Source organism: Paroedura picta, chromosome 11 (assembly GCF_049243985.1).
Source record: "Paroedura picta isolate Pp20150507F chromosome 11, Ppicta_v3.0, whole genome shotgun sequence".
In the NCBI taxonomy this organism is placed as follows: Eukaryota; Metazoa; Chordata; class Lepidosauria; order Squamata; family Gekkonidae; genus Paroedura; species Paroedura picta.
The window spans coordinates 48642129-48667265 of NC_135379.1; the positions used below are offsets into that span (position 1 = coordinate 48642129).

Here is a 25137-nt window from a genome sequence, read left to right on the forward strand (position 1 = left end):
GAAGGCTTGCACAGGCAGCCCCTGATGTAGTAAATAATGTCTCCAAATGCCATTTCAGCAGGGGGAAAAGGTGTGGAAGAAAGGCAGGTTTTCCCCTTCCCCTCCACGCACACTGGTTCCAATCAGAATTGGGCCTCTGGGGTGCTTCCAAATGGACTTTCTATCAAAAACTCATGGCTGCAGTATGTCTGTAAGGCCCCATGATGAACCTAAGTAACTTCTAACACGTAGTTTGGCTCTGAGCCACAGTAACCAAAACCCAAACTCCTTACAAAGCTATAGAAAGAAAAAGAGGATTGCTACTGATCATAGGCTACATTCAGCTGAACTGGCAATATCCTAGTGGGTAGTTGCCCAGACTGGGAGAGTATCTTCTCCAGAAATCAAGAAAGCAAGAAGATACCATATCAAGTTGGATTCCAGCAGTCCCAAATGAGTCTCTGGGAAGTGAAAGTGAGATGGAGAAGGAAAAAAAATCAAATCACTGTTTATTTTGTTTGTTTCTTTGTTAGAAACCTCAACACTGATAACAGATTTGAGTTCAACAAAATGTAAGTCCCAAATGCTTCAGGCACAAAGAATAGTTACATTTACCAAAGCTCCAGGCAAGGATTTATCTTGCAACTAAGGTAACTAAGATCAGCTTTCTAAAAAGGGTTCAGTTGCTCGTCAATGAAGATTAGAACCTCTAAACAACACAAAGTAATGCAATCAGTCTCAATAGTTTAGCTTTTAACAAATATTTAGGAAAGCAGCCTGAAGGAATGCATCTTAAAGTCTAACTGCGGCTTTACTGCCAATAAGAAAGTGAGAGAATTCATAACAGTGGGGAGGAATTCTGTTTTCCCCATCTCACTTTTTCATATTGATCAGCATGAATAGTTTTTGACCCAAAGCAAACGAAACCCAAAGGCAAAAAGTTGTGTCTTCTTGAGATTTATTAAATGCAATCCTAAATAATTTTGCAACCAGAACGGGGTCCCGGGTATTCAATCCCGCTTTCTAGTGCTTCTTCAGGGGTTGCAATTATAGTCTTAATATTACATCATATAATTTCACCAGTACAGGTACAGGATATCACATAGGCAACAGCTCTTTAGTAAAGGGGTCACTTCCTGTGATTATCGTGCCACTTCTCGTGACCCTTTTACTAAAGAGCTGTTGCCTATGTGATAGATGTGATAAAGCTGTGGCCATTTTTTTATTGCCAAAACGTATCAGCTTTGATCATGTCAAGCCAGCGGATCCTTTGGCGCCCACGTTTCCTTTGGCCGCTGAGTATTAATGCTGAGCATTAATGATTTCTCCTACGAGTTTGATCGCATGATGTGTCTAAAGTAAGTGAGCTTTAACCATAATATCTTACCTTCTAATGACATAGTCGGTTTGCTCCTCTCTAAAACTATCTTGGTGGTAACTTTGGCTGTCCATGGTATTCACAGCATTTGTCTCCAACACCATAAATCAAAAGCATCTATTCTCCTCCTGTCTTCTTTCTTCAGGGTCCAGCTTTCGCATCCATAACTTGTTCTGGGGAAGACAATGGTGTTGACTAACCGGCACTTTGTATGAAGGCTGATATCCTTATCTTTCCATATTCAGTTCATGCCTAACATTGCATTCCGGCCCAGTATTATTCACTGTTTGATTTCACAGCTGCATCCACCACTATCTCTATCAGGGTCTTCAGATCATGCTCCGATTCAGCAAGGAGTGTTGTATCATCTGCATAGCGGAGATTATTGAATGTTATGACCTCCAGTTTTGACTCCAATCATAGATTCTTCCAGATTAAGCTTCCGCATAGTAATATAATATACATAAACCCAGAAATGCTCTGTGAGAAAATCCAGAAGAAGGAAGGACGGATATGAGCATTTCAAGAAATTATCACTCAAGACTGCTTTTCATTTCACAGTGTAAACAAGCACGAGGGCACTCTTGCAATTTAATTCCTTATCTGAACATAGATGCAAAGCTCTGACTGGAATGATGAAGGCATATATCTTTCTCTGAACTCCAGGAAATAGAGAAAATAACTGCTCTGATTTGAAGCCAGATATGCATATTACATCATTTTCCAGATTGATGTGAGGGAGTACTTGCTTCAGAAGGCCTATTTGTACTTAATGCCAGAGAAGCAGGAGCAACTCCACTGACTCTATGTTGGTAGTTTGGCTGAAACCAGCAGTGTGATCACTGTACGTTGGGATTGAAGACTGCAACTTTTCATTATAGTTGTTCTGCTAGGACTGATCTGCTAATGCATGCATATCTTTACTCAGCATACCTCAGTGTATGTATAAGATTTTATTGTTTCCAGCTATAGGCCATTACAATGCAATCATATCAGCTGACATGAAACAGTAGAAGAATTAGAACAATACATGCGGTAGTCCATAAATAATAAAAGACAATAAGAATTCAGGTTTCTAGCTCTCTGGTGGCGTAAATTTGGCTTGAATTTTCCTTGCTGCTAATGCAAATAGTGAAACATTATAACTAATTTGGGATTGGTATCCGATAATAAAAATACTATTTTGTCCAAATTCGCAGGGAAGTTCTGGCCACTCAAAAATCTCTCCGTATATTAAGGTAAAGGTAAAGGTATCCCCTGTGCAAGCACCGGGTCATGTCGGACCCTTGGGGTGACACCCTCTAGTGTTTTCATGGCAGACTTAATATGGGGTGGTTTGCCAGTGCCTTCCCCAGTCATTACCATTTACCCCCCAGCAAGCTGAGTACTCATTTTACCGACCTCGGAAGGATGGAAGGCTGAGTCAACCTTGAGCCGGCTGCTGGGATCGAACTCCCAACCTCATGGGCAGACAGCTTCAGACAGCATGTCGCTGCCTTAACACTCTGCACCACAAGAAGCTCTTCTCAATATATAAGAGTGTATAAAGATAGAATGGACTAACCCAGTGAATGCCCATCTAAACTTACTGCAGGATTACTTGATTAAATAAGAGCCATCGTGGAGTTCAAGTCCCAACTATTTCAGCTGTCAATCTTACTGGGTGCCCTTCAGCAAGTAATTTTCATTCCCACTAATCAAAGGATTGCTCCGAAGATAAAATGGAAGAGGACAAAACAGCATCCGCCCCCCCAGCGATCTTTGTAAGGAACTGTGGTGTACCGGATAGCGCTATAAAAGTCAGGTTCCAATTAGGCATCGGAAAAAGTTTCAGACAGTTTTGGATTCAGCCGGAATCCATTTGGGACAAGCCCAAATCACCCTTCACTGCTCTGGATTCAGCAAAATTGATTCAGCTAAATCCAAAGTGGTCTGAATCTCTCCCCCCCCCATCCCCCGCACGTGCCTCTCCCCTCTGCCTTCCCGGGGAGTGGACAACTTCACTGCCTGAGAAAGGGAGGGAGGGAGGCATTTAAATGACTGGAACCCTGCAGATTTACAGGGAATGGAACATATGGAGGGAACAATTAACTTACAGGCAAATTCAAAAACTAAATCCCTGGGACACACAAATGAGGAATTATGATGTCTCTACACTAATGCACACTATGGGAAACAAGCAGGAAGAACTAGAAGTCGTAATAGAGGAAGGGAACTATGATCTAATAGGCATTACAGAAATTTGGTGGGATAGCAATCATGACTGGAATATTAGGATTGAGGGAAGCTCTTACAGCTTCCCCAAAAGTTCCAGGGCTGTGTAAAGCTGTGTAAAGTTAAGAGGTCTGTTAATGACAAGCTGGGACAGTCAGTTTTATTTTATAACTAAGAACTACAAGGTTGTGTAAGAATATTTTCTTTGGGAGGGAAATATTTACCTCACAATGGAGATGTGGGGAGTAGGGTTGTGCGATTCGGCCGCTTTGGCGGCCGTTCCCTCCTGGCCCAGCTAGCGCCATGCCGTGGGGGGGAGGGTGGTGCCGGCAGCAGCGTGACAGTGGGCGCAACCACGCAGGCACAGAATTCCGCACCTGCGTGGATGCGCCCGCTGTCACGCCGCTGCTGGCACCACCCTCCCCCCCCCACAGTGCGGCGCTGGCAGCGCCTGTCGGGAACGTCCGCTGAAGCGGCCGAATCGCACAAGCCTAGTGGGGAGGGGTCTGTCACACATGATTACGAAGATAGTAATTAATAGTTCAATAAAATAGCTGTATACATAGCGGAAAAGTGAGTACTTATAGGAGGAGGACTGTATAGGCACAATTAACCGTTGCAATTATTTCCTTCCAAATGTCTTGTTTGACAGGCTCAGCTGTGAGGTACAGCCAGTTTGAAGCCTCCATGCCAAAACCACCTCCTCTTCTTGGTCAACATACGGTAGATGTATTGAAGAGTGCTCTGGGATACGAAGATGATAACATTCAGGAACTGCTCAGCTCAAAAGTAATAATTCAACATGAACTCACATAAATGGATTTTGTCTCTGTTTCTGATGGAGAAGAAACTTCCTCGAATCCTACTAGGATTTCTATTTTGACAACCTAAAGATGATTAAGTTCTCTTTTTATAATCTGAAGTACATTCTGCATAAAATATCAGCCTGTATGGTTCTCTCCCCTCCCCCCAGTAATCTAGTTTTGCTGCTTCAAAGGTACAACTGTATATTTGGGTAATATTCAGATGCCAAACAAAGGCTTCCCGGATTGGAATTTGTACCAGAATTGTAACTATTCCCAATATTAACTCTCTACAAAGACACATGAAATGGGGCAAATAACTTTAACACTTGCCTCCTTTTGCTTCTTACAACCTTTCTTATATGAAAGCAAGATTGTGAACAAATGAATGTTCTCCATGAATAATTACAATAGGAAGCTGTGCACATTGTTAGTCTCTATAGTAAGCCATGGAAAAATAGGCCAAGGAAAATTAATCATTTTTAAACTGAAATAACTAGGTTCTCTTGTGGCGCAGAGTGGTAAGGTAGCCGTCTGAAAGCTTTGCCCATGAGGCTGGGAGTTCAATCCCAGCAGCCGGCTCAAGGTTGACTCAGCCTTCCATCCTTCCGAGGTCGGTAAAATGAGTACCCAGCTTGCTGGGGGGTAAACAGTAATGACTGGGGAAGGCACTGGCAAACCACCCCGTATTGAGTCTGCCATGAAAACGCTAGAGGGTGTCACCCCAAGGGTCAGACATGACCCAGTGCTTGCACAGGGGATACCTTTACCTTTAACTAGGTTCTATTTTGGAAGTGTTTGTTTTCCTATTCAATGATAATCTACAGCTGTGGCGTGGTAATAAAGCTAGAACATTGCATTACTCTGGTTCTGCAAAGACGAGAACACATTTGAATCCCAGTTGAGTGCTTGAGTTCTGTCTCTCATTACACATGGGATTTTAAAAAATTGCACTTTCATGAGCATCACCACCTCCCTGGATGTATGGGTTTGGCTTCAGACACTGAGAATGATTAATGTTATAGGAATTATTAAGTTTGGTGCAACTTATCTGACATTTTGTTATATAATACAAATTAAAAGGAATTGTGTTCAGTCACAATTTCCAAGTAAAATTCTAATACTCCCAATTACAACAGGGGGCAGTGGGAGTTTAATAACCGGGCTGGGGAGGGGGTGGGGAGCTATACTGGATCAAATCAGAGGTCCATCTCATCCAGCAACTACTTGCCCTAGAGAGTCAACCAACAGTGTACAGAGGCCAAAACTTTCCCCTTCTGTGGTCTCCTAGTATGAATAATAGAAGCTTACTGTGTCTAGATGTGAAAGTTCTCTTTGTGAATTTGTCTAATCATACAAAAGCTACCTATGCTGCTGATTAATAACTGGCAAGTTCCTCCTAAATTTTGAACACATTTATCTCATTTAAACTAACTTGGTCTGAATGACTATAATAAAGTTTGAATCTGAATCTCATTTAAACTAAGTTGAGCGCAGTTTGAATCAAGGTCCATTAACTTCTTCACATTCAATACTATTCTGATCCAAGGTCCCATTGTAAGCGTGATGATGTCATCAGGAGCACAAATTGCCTACGACTCCTTATGGTAGCATCTGTAGGTGTTCTGGATTGTGTGCACTAGAGCATCCCCCATTATCAGGCTGCATGGAAAGTCCAGGTCCCCATGGTTTCCAGCTCATCTTAGGCTTGGGAGTATTTCCAATTATATAGCTTTGATTTCTCAGTGTTAATGAAGAAGCATTCAGGTCAGGTCTGCTGAATCCATATGTACCTCATTTTCCATTTTAAGCCACCCAGGTATATCAGAAGAACATTACGAGCCAGCAAGATTCATTTATTAACCTGTTTATTACAAACTTTGGTGCCATCACTATTACTGCCAGCCATTACAACCCAACATGTCTTCCATCATCAAATTTTCAACGTGGCCTTTTCTTAGAAACCTATTGGTGGATTTCAGAAGGCCTTACAATCATTTTGTGACTGATTGTGCAAATGAAACTCAATGACTCTGGCCCATGATTAGCAACATGAAATACATGAAAGCAAAACCACTTTTTGTATACAAAGCATTATGGCATTTCTTCAGGCGGGGTGGGGGAGAGGAGACCCAGGATCCGCAATCTTGGAGGCATATAATTTACATCAGAAAAATCCGTTCTGAACCGGAGGATTCAAAACTTGTTTGTGTGTGTTTAGCTAAGGTGAAGTAATGTTCTCCTTTCCATGAAACTAAATAAAACTAACCCAAACTGACACTCAGCAAATAACGAACATATTTCACTCAAAGGATCAGAAACAGGCCTGCCTTTCTAAGTGGCCTGTCACTTTGTTTCCAGTTTAACAAACAACATATTCCATGTTAGATTTGAACTTCATAACTAGAGATTACTTTCCAAGAGGGGGAAAGGACATTATTACATAATTAAGTTGAAAGAGAACTGCACTGCAGTTGCTTGCGTCTGAAGTTCTGTTTCGAGGGCTTCTTTTGTCAGTTTATTTAGTGTATCTTTGTGCATTCTCCTTCTCTGATCTCTTATTAATCTTTTTTTCATCCCTGCACATGCTTGTGTGCATTGTACTTCAGTCTCAGTACCAGTCAATAGCACTTTGCCCAGATGTTGAACACAGCATGAGATTCCAGAAAGAGACATGCCTCAAAGTATCCGGAGTCTGACTCGAGTGCCAAAGGAGATGAGCAGCAGTAAGAGTTGAGATTTAAGGATGAGATTAGGAAGGATAATTGCATAATTCACCTTTAGTCCAAAAAGAGCAGCCAAGATTATTGAGAGGAGTTGACGGGGAGTCAGGGCTAAATGAAATGGATTAGTCTGTAAGAAAGAATGGTTTATGGCTGGAAATGATTGCTTCTATGCTCATATTTACAAACATGCATGCTGTTTCTGCTTAGCAAGGCGCATGTCTTTCTCTTTTCCATGAATGGAATAGATAGGTAAGGCAGAGTAGAACTGCACTCAGCTTTGTTCAAGGTCTCTGAAAAGGATCACTTTCAGTAGTTTGCTGAGTTATGGAAAGAACCAGATTCAACTTGTGCAGATCAGGTTAATCCCACTGGTTTAGTCTTTCATTCCAGAGTTTGTTTAATTTGGAAAATTTATATGTCACCCATTCCAGAGACCTGATCAAAGTAGCTTACAACTCAAATAATACAACAAAGCCATTAGAAACAAGCCAAAGCATGAAACGAACATAAATAACATAGTGCAGCTAAAATGACATTAAAGAATCCTCATGCAAGAAGCAAACATAAAATAACTTTAAAAGACAACAACCTCTTAGTTAAAAGCCAGTGTAAAATGTGGGGTTGCTAGCCCCAGCCTGGGAAATTTCTGGAGATTGGGTGACAGTGCCTGTGGAGGAGCAGATTTGAGGAGAGATTTCACCTAGGATCTATGGTATACCATAGTGGCATAGTGGCCTTCTGCAGCTGCCATTTTCTCCATCTTTGTAGTCTGGAGATCAGTCATCATTCTAAGAGAGAACCCCAGTCTGGAACTTGACTACTCTACTAAAAATAAATGTTTAGCTGGGCTACTAAAGGAAAGTAAGGCTGGCACCTGAGAAGCATTAAGGCAAAACGAGGTGCCACCACTAATTCGAGTGCTGTTCATTTTATAGCACAATTTAGAGACATTATTTTTAACAGAAAGAAAGCCACTTGATCACTTGCCCTTTAGAAATTTAGAAATTGCTGTACAAAATGTTTGTTTGTAATAAGGTGGTTTTAAGTCATTTTTCATTCTGAAGGCTTTTCCACATTCTCATTTTTGGGTTTAACGTGCACCTGTTGCTTCGGGGTGTGTGGAGGGGTGATGGAGGTTTCTATTCTGCTCATCTTTTGCTGCCTCTAGTGTTGGAATTGATATCATTTTATGCCCAGCATAAAAACCTGAAATATGCCAGATATAAAATGATGTAAAATTGAATAGACCACTAGAGGGAGTAAAATATCTACAGAATAGAACAGAGAAAAAAATGAGGATGCAGAAAAGCCCTGGTTGTCCTTATCTGTGAAAATGGTAATAGTAGACTACACGTAAACACAAGTACAAATATAAAGTGTATTGTTGTTTTGGTCAAACTTTAATTCTGCAGGTACACAATGTTTTTTCAATGTCAGTGCTACTAAGAGCACATTATAAACAGGGTTAACCTTTCCAATCCCACAGATTTTAATGGGATTAGAAAAGTGCAACTGTTTAGGATTGCTGTATTAATGGCTCATTCAAATTTTAGGACTTTCATAATGGAATCCTAAGATCACAGTTATTTAAATGAAACTTGAAGGCAGGTTTGTTCAAGATTGCACAAATTTTAGAGGCCATGATGTTCTCCTATAACTTTGTTTATTATTTTGTTGACACTGTCGTAAGTAGAAAAGTTCTTTATCATATACCTGAATTGAGAAGGTACATTACACATATACCGCTGCAAATGGAACATACATTACCCTACACCACACAACAGAAGAATAAACTCAAACGCTTGGCTGTGGATCTGATTCTAGCTCTTCAGAGACTGCCTCCTCCTGCAGTGCCTCTTCCTCAGAGTAATCCTCTGCATCACTTTGCTCAGCTGGAGCTAGCTGGTCCACAATATTTTCTCAGACTTGCAGCAGCTTCCGGATCTCAGACATCACCTCCTATCTGGTACTTTTAACTGGAGATTCAATCTTTCTGCATGCTGAGCAGAGCACTCAGACACAGACCCTCCTTGCCTTTTCTGGAGGTTATGCACAGAGAAATTTACTTGTACTGGATGACATAGATTAATAATTTTGCTAATTCTATACAAAACATTGTCCTTCTTCAGGTTCTTTCTTGGCAAGTCCTCATCATGATTACAGACTATAGTTCCATCTCTGGAAAACTAGCCACCAGAAGAAAATACTGTGAATCCATGTTCTAGAATCATAGAATAATAGAGTTGGAAGGGACCTCATGGGTCATCTAGTCCAACCCCCTGTAGGACACTCACATCCCAATCGCTCATCTACTGTAACCTGCCACCCCTTTGCTTTCACAGAATAAGCCTCTCCGTCAGATGCCTATCTAGACTCTGTTTAAAAATTTCCAAAGATGGACAACCCACCACCTCCTGAGGAAGCCTGTTCCACTGAGAAACCGCTCTAACTGTCAGGAACTTCTTCCGGATATTTAGATTGAATTTCTTTTGAATTAATTTCATCCCATTCGTTCTGGTCTGTCCCTCTGGGGCAAGAGAGAACAATTCTGCTCCATCCTCTATGTAGCACCCTTTTAAATACTTAAAGGTGATTATCAGATCCCCTCTCAGTTGTCTCCTCTCTAGGCTAAGCAGACCAAGCTCCCCCAACCTTTCTTCATACGTCTTGGTCTCCAAACCCCTCACCATCTTTGTTGCCCTCCTCTGGACATGCTCTAGTTTGTCAACATCTCTCTTCAACTGGGGTGCCCAAAACTGAACACAGTACTCCAAGTGAGGTCAAACCAGAGCAGAGTACATAGGATGGAAACTTCTTTGCTACAGCCCATCATGACATCTCTAAACGCTGCCCATAGGGTTCAGGGAACCCTCCCCCCCTTGAAAGGTATAGGCTATGATAGGATCTCCTGTAAAAGGAGTGACCATTGAAAATAATTTCACAATATAAGCTAGCTGCCTGGTGCACAGTTGGGAGTTCTAAACATCTGGAATGGTGGTCTGCAAACCCTACATGGCTTGTCAAAGTAAACATATGAGTAATATACGGAATTGCTTCTTTCAATTGGGATACTAAAGTTTCTATTTTTTTACATTAATGTCATTTTTGGTCATTACCATTAATCAAATGAAGGTTTGGGATTAAAAGGAGTGAGAGGTCAGAGCTGCCAGTCACAGTCAGATCTACTCACATTTTTCCAGGTGAGGTTTAACATAAATTAAGTCGAAATCAATGATTTTCTCATAAAACCAGCAATCCCAAGTGTCTCTGTGTATGTTAGTATTTGTAAATTGTTAGCTAGAGAAATGTGGAATAAGACCAGCTATTTTTATGCTCAGAAAACTTTATGTGCTTATGATTAACACCTTCGTTAAATCAGCTATTACTTCTTTAAGTTACCCCTCCCCCTCTCACTGTCATAGATCCAGCCAGCTCAGTCTCATCCCATTCCTTCCTGTTCCACAGCTCCTAGCCCATATGTCTTTTGTACATACAGTTCCCATTATTTTTAACATCACCCTTTTTGGTGGTGAAAGTGGACCTCCCCTTCCACTTTCACTAGCAGAAAAGCAGTTGGATCCAACCCATAATGGCTAAAGAGTATTATTTCCCCCAGTTCACTTAAGCATGATAAAAACAATAATATATTGGGGGAGGGGGAATCTGTCTTTCAACAAAGGGAAGTTTGGGTGGACAGGAGTGGACAAATCCACGAAGCATGTAGGTTAATATGGTGAGGAATTTTTACGTGCAGCCCGAAATGGCATAACTAAGGTATCAGTTTAGCATTTCACTCAGAACGGGACCTATCCTGGCATAGATACCATTCCAGTGGAACTACTCAGGTCTGTTCCACCAACAGCAATCCAAGCATTCTGCCAAAAAGTCTGGGAAACTGGCACATGGCCAATAGACTGGAAAAGGTCCGTTTTTATCCCATTACTAAAGAATGGTGATGCTCGCATCTGCTCAAACTATCGAACTATAGCCCTGATCTCCCATGTGAGTAAAATCTTAATGAAGATCATTCAGAAGCATCTCAAATCAACCATTGATGCTCAGCTACCGGATGTCCAGGCTGGTTTTTGACATGGTCGTGGTACCCGAGACCACATTGCAAATTTGCACTGGATTTTTGAAAAGCCCATGAATATCGAAAGGCCATCTATCTATGCTTGACTGATTATTCTAAAGCATTTGACTGTGTTGATCACAATTACATTAACTGAGAATGTCATCCCATTTAACCCACCTCATCAATTCATTGTACACCAACCAGGAGGCCACAGTATGAACAACATATGGAGACACTGATTGGTTCAAAGTCAGCCAAGGAGTGAGACAAGGGTGTATGTTATCACCCTTTCTTTTTAACCTTTATACAGAGGTAATTATGCAGAAGCTTAATGAGGAAGAATCTATGATGAGAGTCAAAATTGGAGATCATAACATCAATAATGTCCGCGATGTAGATGTTACAACACTCTTTGCTAAATTGGAGCGTGATCTGAAGACCCTGATAAAGAGACTAAAAGAAGAAAGTGAAAAGATTGGACTATACCAATATATCAAAAAGACCAAGATCATGACAACTACTGGGACCTATAATACAGAGGAAGAGAGCGCATGTGGGATTTGAAGAAGGGATGCTGTGGGTTGGGTATAGCTGACTTTTACTCAATCACATGTGATGTACCCTCCCCCCCTGCAGTCTCTTTCCCGTGTAGTTTTTGTACATGCAAGTCCCATGAGTCTCACAGTAGCCTTTTTGGCTGCTTAAAAGAGAATGCCTCTTTCTTTCTTACCAGCTGAAGAGCTGCTTGAATCCAACCCTTAGATTCAGCATTTTAGTCCCCATAAGAATGCATCAAGGGTTGGCTCCAATGACGTGCTTCTGCTAAGCATGGAATCTTTTGTTGGAGGAAGACTCGAATCTTCCAACAACATAAGGATTCTTCCTTCCAATGGAAACAGCCTCTCCCCAGTGAACAATGCTTCATCTAGTAGATGGGGACCAATGGAGTCGATTCCCAAATTGCACCACAATATCCAACCCTTTTCATTAAGTAAAATCTTACTAGAAGGTCTAGTGTGGGATAGCATTGCACAATTAGGTAAACATTAGCGCACACTGAGGTTCAGTGCCTACCGAGATTCCATACTTTTACTCAGGATGTGCCCAGCCTTATTATTTGAGACCCCAAACATCAGAAACCACAGGTTTCAAACCTTCCATTTACTGAAACTGAGAGTAACTGACTCAGTTACAACATTGTGAAAGACTTCCAGAAACTATTCAGCCACAGATATTACTTGAATTGTAAATTGCTTTTCAAAATGTTAGCATGCCAATTGGATCTGCTTTTTAAAAGAATATTGTAACAGTACTCCTTCCAAAAACTGTTTGGAAGAAAGTGAAAACACCAAGGGCAAAAATGATACCCAGCAATTGTCTGTATACAATATTTATTAGTAACATTCTCTGCTTTACAAAGTACCAGGAGCACTGTTTGGATTGCTAGAGTGTGAAGCCAGCTTGGGATGCCTCCATAAAGCTGTTATGATGTAGAGAAGTCAGGTCAGTACTGAACCTAGATTTGAGCTTACAATACCATTTCTGACCATCCTACTGTAGCTTTCCAGCTCTGAAATTTGATTGAAATGAACAATCATATGCAAAACAAAACAAGAAATCACATGATTTATTGTCAACTAGAAATTAAGCCCGCTGTATAGAAAATACAGTGGGCGCTAGTGGGCAGTGGGTGGAGGGAGGAAAGGAAGGTAGGCAGGCAGCCAGGCATAGAGAAAGGGAGAGAGAGAGAGAGAGAGAGAGAGAGAAAGGGAGAAAGGAAGATTGAGACAGAGAAGGGGAGATAGGAGCATAAGCATTGGAAGAAAGAATGGAAGAAAGAAAAGCAGAAGAGAAATGGATGGATGGGAGCAAGAAAGGAGATTAAGGGTTGGATGGATAGATGGGTAGAAAGGAAGGAAGGAAGGAAGGAAGGAAGGAAGGAAGGAAGGAAGGAAGGAAGGAAGGAAGGAAGGAAGGAAGGAAGGAAGGAAGGAAGAAAGAAGGGAGAGGGAGGTAGGCAGGTAGGCAGGCAGGCAGGCAGGCAGATAGGTGCAATGGAAGGGGACGTGGCAGGAGTGGAAAGAAGGGGCCGCTGGGCAGGTGTGTGGGGGGGGGTGAGTAGTGAGGGGGGAAGAGCTAGGGGTAGAGAAGGGTGGGGCAAGGTGTTTGGGGGTGGGGAACCAGCAGCAGAGTACGGGGGTGAGTTGTGGGGTGGAGGAAGCATTTGGGGTCGAGAGGGGTGGCTGCCTACCAGTGTCGGCATCGACTCCCACGTTTGTGTGTTGTTTGGGGTCAGTGGCGAGTCTTGCGGCTGGCTGGCAGGCACCTGCGGGTGTTTGGGGTATGCAAAGAGACAGGGCTGCTGTGTCAGTGATGTGGCAGGGCTGTTCCTGTGGCAGGGCCGGGCTGCTGCCAGACAGCTGCAGGGCTTCAGGGTAGGAACGGGACAGGGCCGCGGCATCAGCGACACGTCAGGCCTGTCCCCTTGGTGGGGGGCAAAGCCCCCCGCCACCTCTAGAAGGTTGGGCCGGGTGCCTGCGTGTCCTCGCGGTAAGCAGCCTGGTCATGGCTGCCTGGGGGGAAGGTGGTAGATGCGGGGGGGTGGGCGGGTTGGGAGGCTCTTCAAGCCTCCTGACTCATCAGGCCGAGGCCAAGGGTCCAATCACCAACCGTGCTGCGCTCAGCTGGTGATTGGTGCCTTCTCCCTGGAATGATAAGCGGAGGGCTCAATCGGCAGGTACAATGTGCCTGCCAATTGAGCTCTCCGCTTGTCATTCTGGGGAGGAAGGGGCCAATGGGCTCCCTTCCCCCATCACAGACAGGTTCCACCCCAAGGGCCCTTAGCATTTTATTTATACTGCCTCCACAGAGCAGTTACAGATGTTGTATGCCACCCCAAGATGACAGGCTCAATAGGGGCAACTTATAAGTACCAATTAAACAATTAACCAATTAGCCAATTAACCAATTAGTCAATTAACCAATCAACCAATCAACCAATCAACCAATTAACCAATTAGCCAATTAACCAATCAACCAATCAACCAATCAACCAATCAACCAATCAACCAATCAGCCAATCAGCCAATTAACCAATTAGTCAATTAACCAATCAGCCAATCAACCAATTAACCAATTAACCAATCAACCAATCAACCAATCAACCAATCAGCCAATCAGCCAATTAACCAATTAGTCAATTAACCAATCAGCCAATCAACCAATTAACCAATTAACCAATTAACCAATTAACCAAATCAGCCAAATCAACCAGATCAACCAATTAACCAAATCGACCAATTAACCAATTAACTAATTAACAAACAAACAAATAAATAAATTTGGGCCTAATACATTTTGATCTATAAGATGTGATGCAAACCTTATAGATTGAAACATGTTAGATTCAAGGTTTTTGTATTTATAGTGTGCATGTTTGAGTGAGGCGTGTGTGACCTTTAGGGAAAAGAAATGTTCCTTTTTTATGGTTCTGCAATTACCTTGAGCTCTGTTTAATAAACTGCTTTTTAAATATATTTTTACTAGGGGCAAAGCCCATTGTATCCAAGAATATAACGGGCGCTAGAGCTTGGCAGTGGGAAGAGGAAGGGGAGGAGTTGTCCAGTCTGTAAGGGCATGGGGTGGAATGTGTGTGTTGTGCGGGAGGTTGTGGTGGCATGGTGGCAAATGAGACCATGGGTGTGGAGATATGGGTGTCAAGAACCTGTGGTGTGGAATGTTCGTTGATTGTGGGAGAGGACTGACCTTTGGGAATTTTGGCATAGTGGTTACAGATGAGCTTTCCAGAGCCATGTCCTCAGATATGTGAAGGGAAAATCAGACTGGAGACTCTTCTTAGGGGAAGATTACATGGCAACCAATTCCTCCCAGTTTTGCGTCATTTCCCTTCTTGTGTGAATTAGGCCACATTCACCAAAATGCCCCTCTGCCCTAATACACATGGGGTAGTCACAGTACACAGGTGTCCACCCTGTTCCTTCTTTTCCATTTTTTCAGTGTTGATAAAATGTTATGTGCCCACATGCTTCTTTCATGGTTGTTCCTTAGAAGAACGGATTTTTGTACCCTATTGCTTACTACCCAAAGGAGTCTCAAAGCGGTTTACAAACACCTTTTCCAGTCGTCTCTCCACAATAGTCAACCTTTGAGGTATGTGGGGTTGTGAGAGATCTGAGAGAACTGGGAATGGCCCCCAGTGACTCATCAGCCCTCATGTGTCTCAAAGCATTTTCCAATCGTCTGCCCTTTCTCTACCCATAGCAGAATCCCCATGAGGGAGGTGGGGTAGCGAGCCTCACAGGGAAGCTGGCAACCCTAAGAGGAAGACTCTCTGTGCACAGCAGTCTTGACCTTAGTAAGGTTTTTTATACTGTGTTTTTATTTGCCAGGCCAAGGTTATTTGCCAGGCCAATAAGACATTACAGTTACCATGTATCTCCAGACATTTACTTGTTCTCTATTTAAAGTTTCAGGCTGTAAATATTTATTTAGAACTTCCTGCACTTTCCAAGCTCATAGGACTGATGCTGGTCTGCCTGTCTGCGCCCCAGAATACAAACAGTTGCTGGTAAGGGCTGGCCATAACCCATAGGCCAGGAGGGACACTCCTGCACCACTCCCTCCCAACTGCTGGCAAAAATGTCTCCTCTGAAGGCTGGACTCTGAGGCATTGTATGATTTTGAAGTCCCACCTCCAAACCTCCAGGAATATTTCCAACCCAGGGGTAGCCAACCTCCAGGTGGGGCCTGGAGAGCTCCTGGAATTACAGCTCACCTGCAGAGTATAAAGATCAGCTTCCCAGGCAGAAAGGACTACTTTGGACAGGGTTGTGGTAGAGAAGAAATATTTAAGGCCTCCCACACAGGTTGTTGTTGAATTGAAAGACTTGAGGTCTACTGCACAGGGTTGTTGTGCAGATGAGACAGGAGACAAAAGAGCCAGTTTCTTCTGCAGAATAATGCTGTGCAGTGACTTCAAATCTGCAGAAAGTTGCAAAGAAGAAAGACACATGGCTTGGCTGTGTCTAACCTCCGGGCAGAGCAGTATTTTAAGTGAGAAGGGGCTTTTCTGTGGCCTCCCTGTCAGGCAACTGTTTGGCAGAAGGGGAACGTTCCCCCCCCCTCAAAAGGAAGGCCCTCAGGCTCCCCTGCATTGCTCTCTAAAGGAAAATGCCTCCCTCCCCTCAGTTAGGGCCTGTCAGAGGCTCCTTCGCAGCATGGCTGAAGGGGGGGAAGGGGAGCACTCTGCAGCCTCCGGCCAGCTCTGTCAGGGTTCTGAGGCAATTTGCTGTTAGACATGACAGTTTGGACAGCCTTGGGGTGAAAAGGGCTGGCGCAGCCTCTGTTCTCATTCCCCTTGGCAGCCCTGCTGACCTCCTCTCCCTGCAGTGGTCAGGAGCAGACTGGCAGCCAGACTGGGCTGGGTGAATGGAATTTTGGTCTGTCCTGGTGAGGGGCCAATTGGGAAGGCACTTCGCACACCTCCCCATTGGCCGCTTGGCCCTTGAGTGGCCTGTGAGTGGCACTTGGAGGGGCGAATCAGGAGCTGCTTTGCAGCTCCTGATTTGCCCCTCTGGGTTTTTATCACAGACAGAGCCCTCCCTAACTCCCCCCCAATAGCCCTTAGGGCTTTATTTAACCGCAGGGGCGGTTAAAGATAGTGAGAGGATCTGTTTTATGTAATACAGGACCCTGATAGTGTAATTTAATGGCTGACAGTGCAATTCTAAGAAAACTTAGTAAGATTCTGAAATCCTAGAATTACTCTCTAAACTTACTTGGTGGTATACATGTATACCAAGTTGAGTTTAGCTATGTGAATTAATTGGGTGAAAAGGAATTCCCTTGCTACCCCAACATGACTGCACAATGTCAGCTTGCCATGTGATTCATATGCCCAGCAGCTGCGATGCTGTCATAATGATCAGGATTTTGTATAGATTCCTTTCCCTCTACACCTTCAGACTAAGGAGTCATACCCTTGTTGCACATGTTTAAACTGAATTAAGTTGTTTGATATACTTCAAAGATTTGTGGATCAGGATGTCTGGCTATAGCAACATGCCGTCTACTCATGATGGATTAATATTGGATGCTGATCACAATAGGAAGCCTTTTCATCTGCTGAATCAGTATCCCCACCCTGCTGCCTATTTCAACAACAGAAACAAAAATGTTCACTAGCCACAAAATGTCACCAGCCAGCTTAAAGGAGGAAATTATGTCATCCCACCCCCCACCCCTCTTTCTTGGGAAGTCCTTTGCCAAGTGAGGTGGGATGGAGATCCTGCAATGGTCCAGCACCACTACAGTCACACTTGTCATGAGAGGAAGTGGAATCACATTTTGCTTTCTTTTGGTATGCAAAGTAATTTTTCATGAGGGTTAGTTTGCCCTTAAGTGGAGGGAGGAGGGACTTTGCCTCCTTTGAAAAGGCAGCTTCCATGGACAAAATCAAGCCTAGTGAAAAATCAGTATAGCGCGTATTGCAATCAAATTGGAGTGATATTATTGCAGATTGTACTGAAGCCCAAAGGTTAGGATAGAAGCATGGCTCAATGGTGTGTACAGAAGATCCCAGGTTTAATCCCTGGCATTGCCAGTTAAAAGGATCAAGTAGCAGGTAATTTGAAAGATCTGTACCGAAGACTTTGAAGAACTGCTGCTAATCAGAGCAGATAAGGCTAACCTTGATGATCTGGCTAAGTATAAGGCAGCTTCATGTGTTCTTACGTGCGTGCTTATCATCCAGTACATGTAATTCCAGAGCCAGTTATTTCCCCTTCATGACTGAAACTTGCAGTGAAACAACTGCCCAATAATTTGGAGTGTAATGTTGTGGAGATCAGTTCCAGATCATAGCAGGACAGGTGGTATGCAGTGCATGCAGCGATAGCAGAATTGAGGACAGATCTCTATAGAACCTGGATGCAAAACAAAGCTTAACTTGCAGGGCCTAGCCTAGAGAGTACGTAACCTGCAGTGTTGCTCCAGCATTGTCCTGAAATCTGTGGAGGGTTGAAAGACTGCTGTACGGATGTATGTATTCTCAGGAGCTGTGCTTGGTTTCTAGGCGGTGCTTTCTAGATGAGTCTGGAAGTAAATCTCACTGTAGGGATGTGCTATTCACAACATGGCCATTTTGCATAGATCTAGTACAGGGGTAGTCAAACTGCAGACCTCCAGATGTCCATGGACTACAATTCCCATAAGCCCCTGCCAGCATTGGCAGGGGCTTATGGGAATTGTAGTCCACGGACATCTGGAGGGCCGGAGTTTGACTACCCCTGATCTAGTCGGTTTATTCTATAGGTTGGTAAGTTCAGAACCAGAAACGGAACTTGCCTAAATCCCCCGGTAAGAAGCACAGCATGAATCATGAATATTCCCAATTCATGAGTGATCCGTAAACCCAGAATTATTTGCTGATGGTGTCAATAACTTAATATAATGAATACATCGGAGAAAGCCATGATCTGGTCTCAATCAGTTCTCCAGCACCAAAAAGGTAAGGTTTGCCAGATAAATATTATGTGACCAATTATTCACCTAGCTCTGTTCTACACTCACAGGGCTCTTTTACAGATACTGTTTCAAAATTGTTCACAAGGAATTCAATGCAAATATCTCATGGGTCACTTGGTTTCCTGAAAGCTGGCTTGTATTTTCAAAGGGATACTACGGAAAAGGCCAACCATAGTATTTACAAAGCAGAAGGGAAAAAAAAGGACAGGCAAATAGTGATACAACCATAGTTTCTGCAGATACGGTGGAGTAGAGATGGCACAGTTTCCACACCTTCATGGGATTGGCTAGCAGTATGACAAGACATAAATAAATTAATGGGCTACGGGTGAACATAGAACTGAAGGAGCTTTCTCCCATCCTGCATATTGCATAGTTGTAAGTAAAGAGACCAGTTAAACTACAGTTCTGCGGTGATAAAAGAATTAACTAATTACAGAGAAGAAAAGTACAGGGCATTGGAACAAAGCTCCCATATTTTCTTTGTAGTAGGAGTAAATTTTATTGTATTGGCCAAAGGCCTTCACAATGAAAATTTATTTGACTACTGGAGAGGAAGGGAACAGAGACAAAACACTGTGTTTAGGCATCATGAAAAACAAAACATTGTCCAAAACAAGTGCAAAAAGAGGATGTTTCTGTGTCTAGGGCTGCCAATCCTGGGTTGGGAAATTCTTGGAGACTCAGGGGTGGAAAATTGGAGGGCCGGTACCTCAGCGGGGTATAATATAAATCCTCAACCAGGGTTTCACGAAACACTGGGGTTTCTTGACGGCCCTGGAAGGGTTTCCTAAATGGGTGGGAGTTAATGATTTTTAATAAAGTTTTTCAATTTGTTAAACATTTATTGGGTGATACGGCCATATATAGCCATGGGCCAGTGATGGGCCTAGAGGGGATGGGAAGGGAAGGGGCCCCAGGTGGATGCGTACACAGCTATGTTTCCCAACCATATTCTGCATGACTGCGCCACTTCTGCGATTTCTCGAAGTCTGAAGATCATTTCAGGGGGTTCTCAATGGTAAAAAAGTTGAGAAAGGCTGCCATAGAATTTACCCTCCAAAGCAACCACATCCTGTGGGGAGGGCTGATATCTATAGTGTACAGGCCCTTTATGATACGATATGATAACATTTATTGTGTTTAGCCAAAGGCCATTACAAAATATAATTAAAAACGATATGGTACAAATATGGATAAAACAATATTTCTCCAATATTGCATACATAAAATTGTAGATGAGGGCTACTGAGTTACAATTTAAAAGAAACACGGTGTATCAAGGTGGGGACACCTGTAAAACAGCTTTGGCTCGGATCTTCCTGGCGGTCAGAGCAAAAAGTTTCATATAGGGGTCGACATCTGATAACAGATAGGCAACTTTATCAAAATCAGAAGTGGGGTGTGAGTTTGGTAGTAACTTGGCAAGGAATTTGCCCCTGGGTTCAGAGTACAGGGGACAATCCAAACATAGTGGGGCAGGTCCTCCACAGATGAATTTCCACATATACACAGGCGTTGGGCTGTGTACAGATCAGTGTACAGATCAGTTGTAACTCTAGGAACTCTCCATGTCCCACCTGGCATTTGGCAGCCCCATATTGTGCCAACCTCCTTCCCCTCAGTCGTCCCTCATCCTGTTCTCCCCATAGATTAAATTTTCTGTATTCTGGAAGCCTTGAATCAAATTCCAATTTAACATGAAATCCAAATGCATCCTTGGAACTATCTTTTTTCTCCTGCTTCAGCATAATGCTGCAATAGTACTCTTTTGTTGGTATCTTTACACATGGCTGACAAATCCTTTGAAAATGTTCAGAAAACTAGATGAATAATGTGTTGTTGAGTTGCACCCAACTCATGGCAGCCCCATATGTGGGAATAGGCACCAGATTAAGAAGATCTGCAGAGAAGACGCAAAAGAGCATATGAAAAGCATAGTCCTGATATCAAGATCTCAATTCATCCCACCCACTCTACTCCAGGTGATGTTCAGAAAACTGGGGTTCCCTTTGTTTTGTATAATTATTTCATTTTGCAGTGCTGTTTAAATACCCAGACTTGCCCTCTATGTCCATACTCGCTTTGATTTAGCACTGTTCTGCCCAAATTTTGTTGCAAGAAGAAATTTTATGATTTGAAATGGTTACAGTGCAGCATAGTTTGTGGTTCTTATTCTTGTGTTATTTGTCCAATGTAAACCACTTTTACTAAAGAAGGTCGTCTTTGGCTGAGGTGGTGGACCTCCTTAGTTGGATTATCCTAACCAATAGTGGTTCCTAATATTTCTAAAGAGCCACTATGGGCGGAGCACTGTCCAGGACTGGTGTCCGTGCTGTGCTTCTGCCTGCATGTCCAATCCGGGCATGGGCAGCAAAGCTGGCTGCACCCTGATTGGGCCAGCCCCTGTAGTACCTGCCCCCAGAAGCCAGCCACAAGGCACTCACGCAGGCTCATGCCCAGACACTGGCTGGCCGCCAAGGGGGTGCTCCTGCAGTACCCTGCCTCAACCACCGATTGACCCGGCTGCCAGCGCACGTGGCAGGCTGGCTGGCTGTGGGGCCATCACCCTGCCGTACACCAGTACTGACCACAGCACGGCAACCGGCTCTGGGGCCATGCTTTCAGTCTAGTTATTAATTATTCTCTCAGGTTTGTTATAAGGAAGAGGCAACAACCACGTATTCTACTGTATGCTCACTAGAGGAAGGGGCAGGATAAAAATGTAATAAATGGATTGCATGACTGTGATTCACTTATATTTCACTATCAGAATTTGATCTTGAATGAAATACACAGAAAGCTGGCCCTTGTAAATGCTGTTTGAATCAATGAGATTTAAATAGAGTTGCTTTCATTGTTACTGATTTCAGTCTATCAAGACCCCCCCCCCAAAAAAAAGTGTAAAACTGAATGCTTATGTTCCTTAAGTTGCAGTAAGACTTGGGGTTGTGATCCAGGAAAATTATTTCTTGTACACAACAGATCCCCCCCCTGAGCTTTCTGTTCAGCAGGTCTCACAGAGGAACCTCTATTTGGCCCTCAAAACATAGATGGAGGTTAAAAGCAAAAGACCAATCAAAATCCCTAGATGTATGTGCAGGTCTGGATCATGGTCCACGGCTTAACTGGGTGCAGGCTGGCAGAGGGTTATTGATGGCAGTGGAAACTTGATCCTGTTCCTACTGGCAGAGACTTCCAGGCTGGTTTGATTCTCTCATTGCAGAGGCAGTCCCTTCTGAAATGGCTTACTGCTGCCTCGCGTTGACGACATTGCATTTCCACTATTTGCTTTCCTATGGTGATCGCAGAAGAATGCTGAGCAACCACTGGGGTGTGTGCCAATCTTGACTGTGCAAGGTTACCCTTAACCTCTCCTTCTTTGTTTGCAGGAGTTCCTCTGGCAGCCGTCATCCTAGGAATTAGCTTTTCATCCAAAAAGAGAGAGAGAGAGAGAGAGAGAGAGAGAGGGCATTTGTTTTCCACAGCAGTGCCACGACCAAATCCAAATGCAAGCAACTGGGAATTGAACCAGCTTCTCTGCATGAGAAATAAGGCGTCAAACACAACCCCAATTGTGTATTGACACTGCTAAATTACCATGGTGTAGGAAGCAGGCCAAGACCCAGGGGATCCATGACTCAGGCTGTTGCTGCAATCCTGGGGACAAATATCTCACATCATGAAGTTACCATATATGAGGTCTAGGGGGGGGGGAACTGTGTTGTTGCTGGTGACCCAGAAACAGGGCAGGGCCAGGCCAGAAAGTTAGACCAAAATCCGAACCAGGAATTGAATGGTTCAGCTGTTGCTCACAAAGTCTTTTCATTCGTTCTTTGAATAGATGTTGAAAACATCTCCCTTGGAGTTTTTCGTCAGCTGACAGGAGGGCTTCTTCTGTTTTCCCAATGACATTCTTATGTTCTTTTATCTTTAGCGCTTGACTAATAGACCTATTAAAGCAGCCACATAAAGGGGATGAAAAGGTGGGCAAATGGGTCTAGCCCTTCATGTTTCAGGAAATATTAAACATCCACTTGTCTCATAGGGGGGAAAAGGCTGTACTTGTAAGCTGGTTTCTGTGAATCATTGAAAAGAAGGGCAATTTAAGCACCATTTCCCAATATTTAGCAAATTCTAATGTGGGGTATACCACAACCTTTGCAACACACATTAGCACCTGTTGTCAGCTTTACCAAGCGTAATTCCGGAGAAACCATAGCTCAGTGACAAGCACTGGTTGGTCCCCAGATTCACTCTCTGCTCTGGCATTGTCTTGCTAAGATGAATATCAGGCAGCAGGGATAAGTGCACCAAGGAACAGCTGCTAGGTACTATGGACAGCATTGTAGAAGATGGATCAACTCAGGAGTAGTAGTAGGAGTAGTCAAACTGCAGCCCTGGGAACTGAAACAAGGAACATTCACTGGCAGGGGCTCATGGGAATTGTAGTCCATGGACATCTGGAGGGTCGCACTTTGACTACCCCTGGTCTAACTCATAAGGGAGATTTGCCTTCTTCTATAAATAGATCTGTTGGGATTTAGAATTTGAACAATGTGATGGACAAACTGTGCTGGGAACTGAAACAGGCCTATTATGCATGGCCGCTGAAACGGTGGTATGGAGAACGAGGAGGAGGAAGAAGCGAAGCAAACCGATTATGCACGGGATGGAACACAACGGCGGCAAAACCCAGAGTATCCGATTATGCACGCAGATACTCCGGAGCCGCTTCTGGTTGCGCCCTGGTCCCAGGAAGCTCCACTTTCTTCCACATCTCGCTAATGTGGCTTTTTCGGCGGCATACGTTGACTCTGCACCCGGTTGCCGCCTGCAGCGTGCATAATTGGTGATTTTAGCCGCCGCCATTCCACCCCGAATGCAGACTTTCCACTCCGTGCATAATGGGCCACAGGGAACATGATCCTGAGCATTGTCTTGTGAGAGCTAGCTTGTGAGAACTAGCAGGCTGAGAACGGTGGCTTCTAATGTGGCGAGCCAAGTTTGAGTCTCCACTCCTCCACATGCAGCCAGCTGGGTGACCTTGGGCCTCATCAAAGCACTGATAGAGCTGTTCTGACTCAGCAGACCTGTCAAAACCACTCTCAGGGTGTCTCACAGGGTGTCTGTTGTGGGGAGAGAAAACAGAAGGTGATGATAAGCAGTTTTGAGACTTCTGGAAGAGAAAAGAAGCATATGAAAACCAACTCTGCTTCTTCTTGGATCCTGTGGGCTACTGGGTGAATTTTAAACCAGTGCTTTGTATTGTTTATGGATGTACCTCTCCTATTGTTGGACCAGATTGAACATGAAACCATGGTTTAATTAACTAGCTGATAGTCTGAACTAACTGGACAAACTGGATCACTGTTAGTTATATTTCTTCAAAGTAGTATCTGAAGCTGTTTTTTTGTAATCCCAGTTGGTTTCATGTTACATACAAAAGGTGCAATTTGACTGAATCCTGGCTTAACCCTTCTTGTTTCCTGCCCGTGGACTGCACCAACTGGGGGTGCCCGGCCAAAGTGGTTCAAAAGTCTACCTACTTTAGGTTTCATCAGCAGGCTGGCTTTCCCTACACTTGGCTCCAGGTCTGCCTGGCAATACCCCCCACTCCTACCTTTACCCCCAACAATCCCCCCTATGCTTACTTTGGGGAGAAAGCAACACCAAATAAAACTTGGATGTCGTAATAGCCTGTTTCTTATACTTGTTCCAAATTATACTTACTTAAGGGGGGGGGGGTTAAAGTCCTACTGTATTCCTCAATGTGGTGAGGGGGTGAACTGCGAAGGTCACAGTCTGCAGACCAATTACAGAGGCATGGGGCAGGACCTGGCAACACACCCCATCTTTCTTGCCAAGACAATTCTATGGAAAGTACATCAACTATGGTACAGCGTGGTAGGCCCCCCAGGCCACAAAGTACTGAACAAGCCACTGGGGAAGGACGACAGCTCTTTCCAGTAACCTGAGTATTTATGATGTGGCTGGGAGAAACCCTCTGGGACACCTAGCTGCCAATGTAACCCACGGAGAATGCAGAGGTGTGAGCCAAAAGAAAACCAGAAAGATTGCAACATGGAGTGTACGTAGAATGTCACAAGGAAAATTGGATATTGTGAAATCAGAAATGACCCAACTCAACACCAGTCTGCTCGGTGTCAGTGAACTATCCTGGACAGACACTTCCCTTCTGAAGACTTTCGGTCATGACAGTATCAGAAGAAATGGTGTGGTCTTTATTGCAGATAAGATGACAGCTCATGCAAGTTACACAGCAGTAAATGACTAAATTATGTCCATTCGAATTCAGGGAAAGCCAATGAACACAACTGTTGTACAAGTGTATGCACCAACCACAGCTGCTGATGAAAATGAAATAAAAATTTCTATGTGAATGTGCATGAAACA

The 25137-nt window shown here is 43.7% G+C and overlaps 1 protein-coding gene across 7 annotated transcripts in view; it reads left to right on the forward strand.

The window, feature by feature from the left end:
* SUGCT (succinyl-CoA:glutarate-CoA transferase) overlaps positions 1 to 25137 on the forward strand; it is a 473760-nt gene that overhangs the window by 353739 nt on the left and 94884 nt on the right. For 3 of the 7 annotated variants that reach the window (XM_077302694.1, XM_077302700.1, XM_077302698.1), the window contains one exon: positions 4224 to 5850. The exons of 2 other annotated variants lie outside the window; for them this stretch is intronic. In XM_077302694.1, the coding sequence (XP_077158809.1) occupies positions 4224 to 4387 (164 nt within the window). In that variant the 3' untranslated portion in view covers positions 4388 to 5850. Of the gene's footprint in view, positions 1 to 4223; positions 5851 to 25137 lie in introns of those variants that run through there. 2 more of the 7 variants (XM_077302695.1, XM_077302701.1) reach the window with 1 other exon arrangement.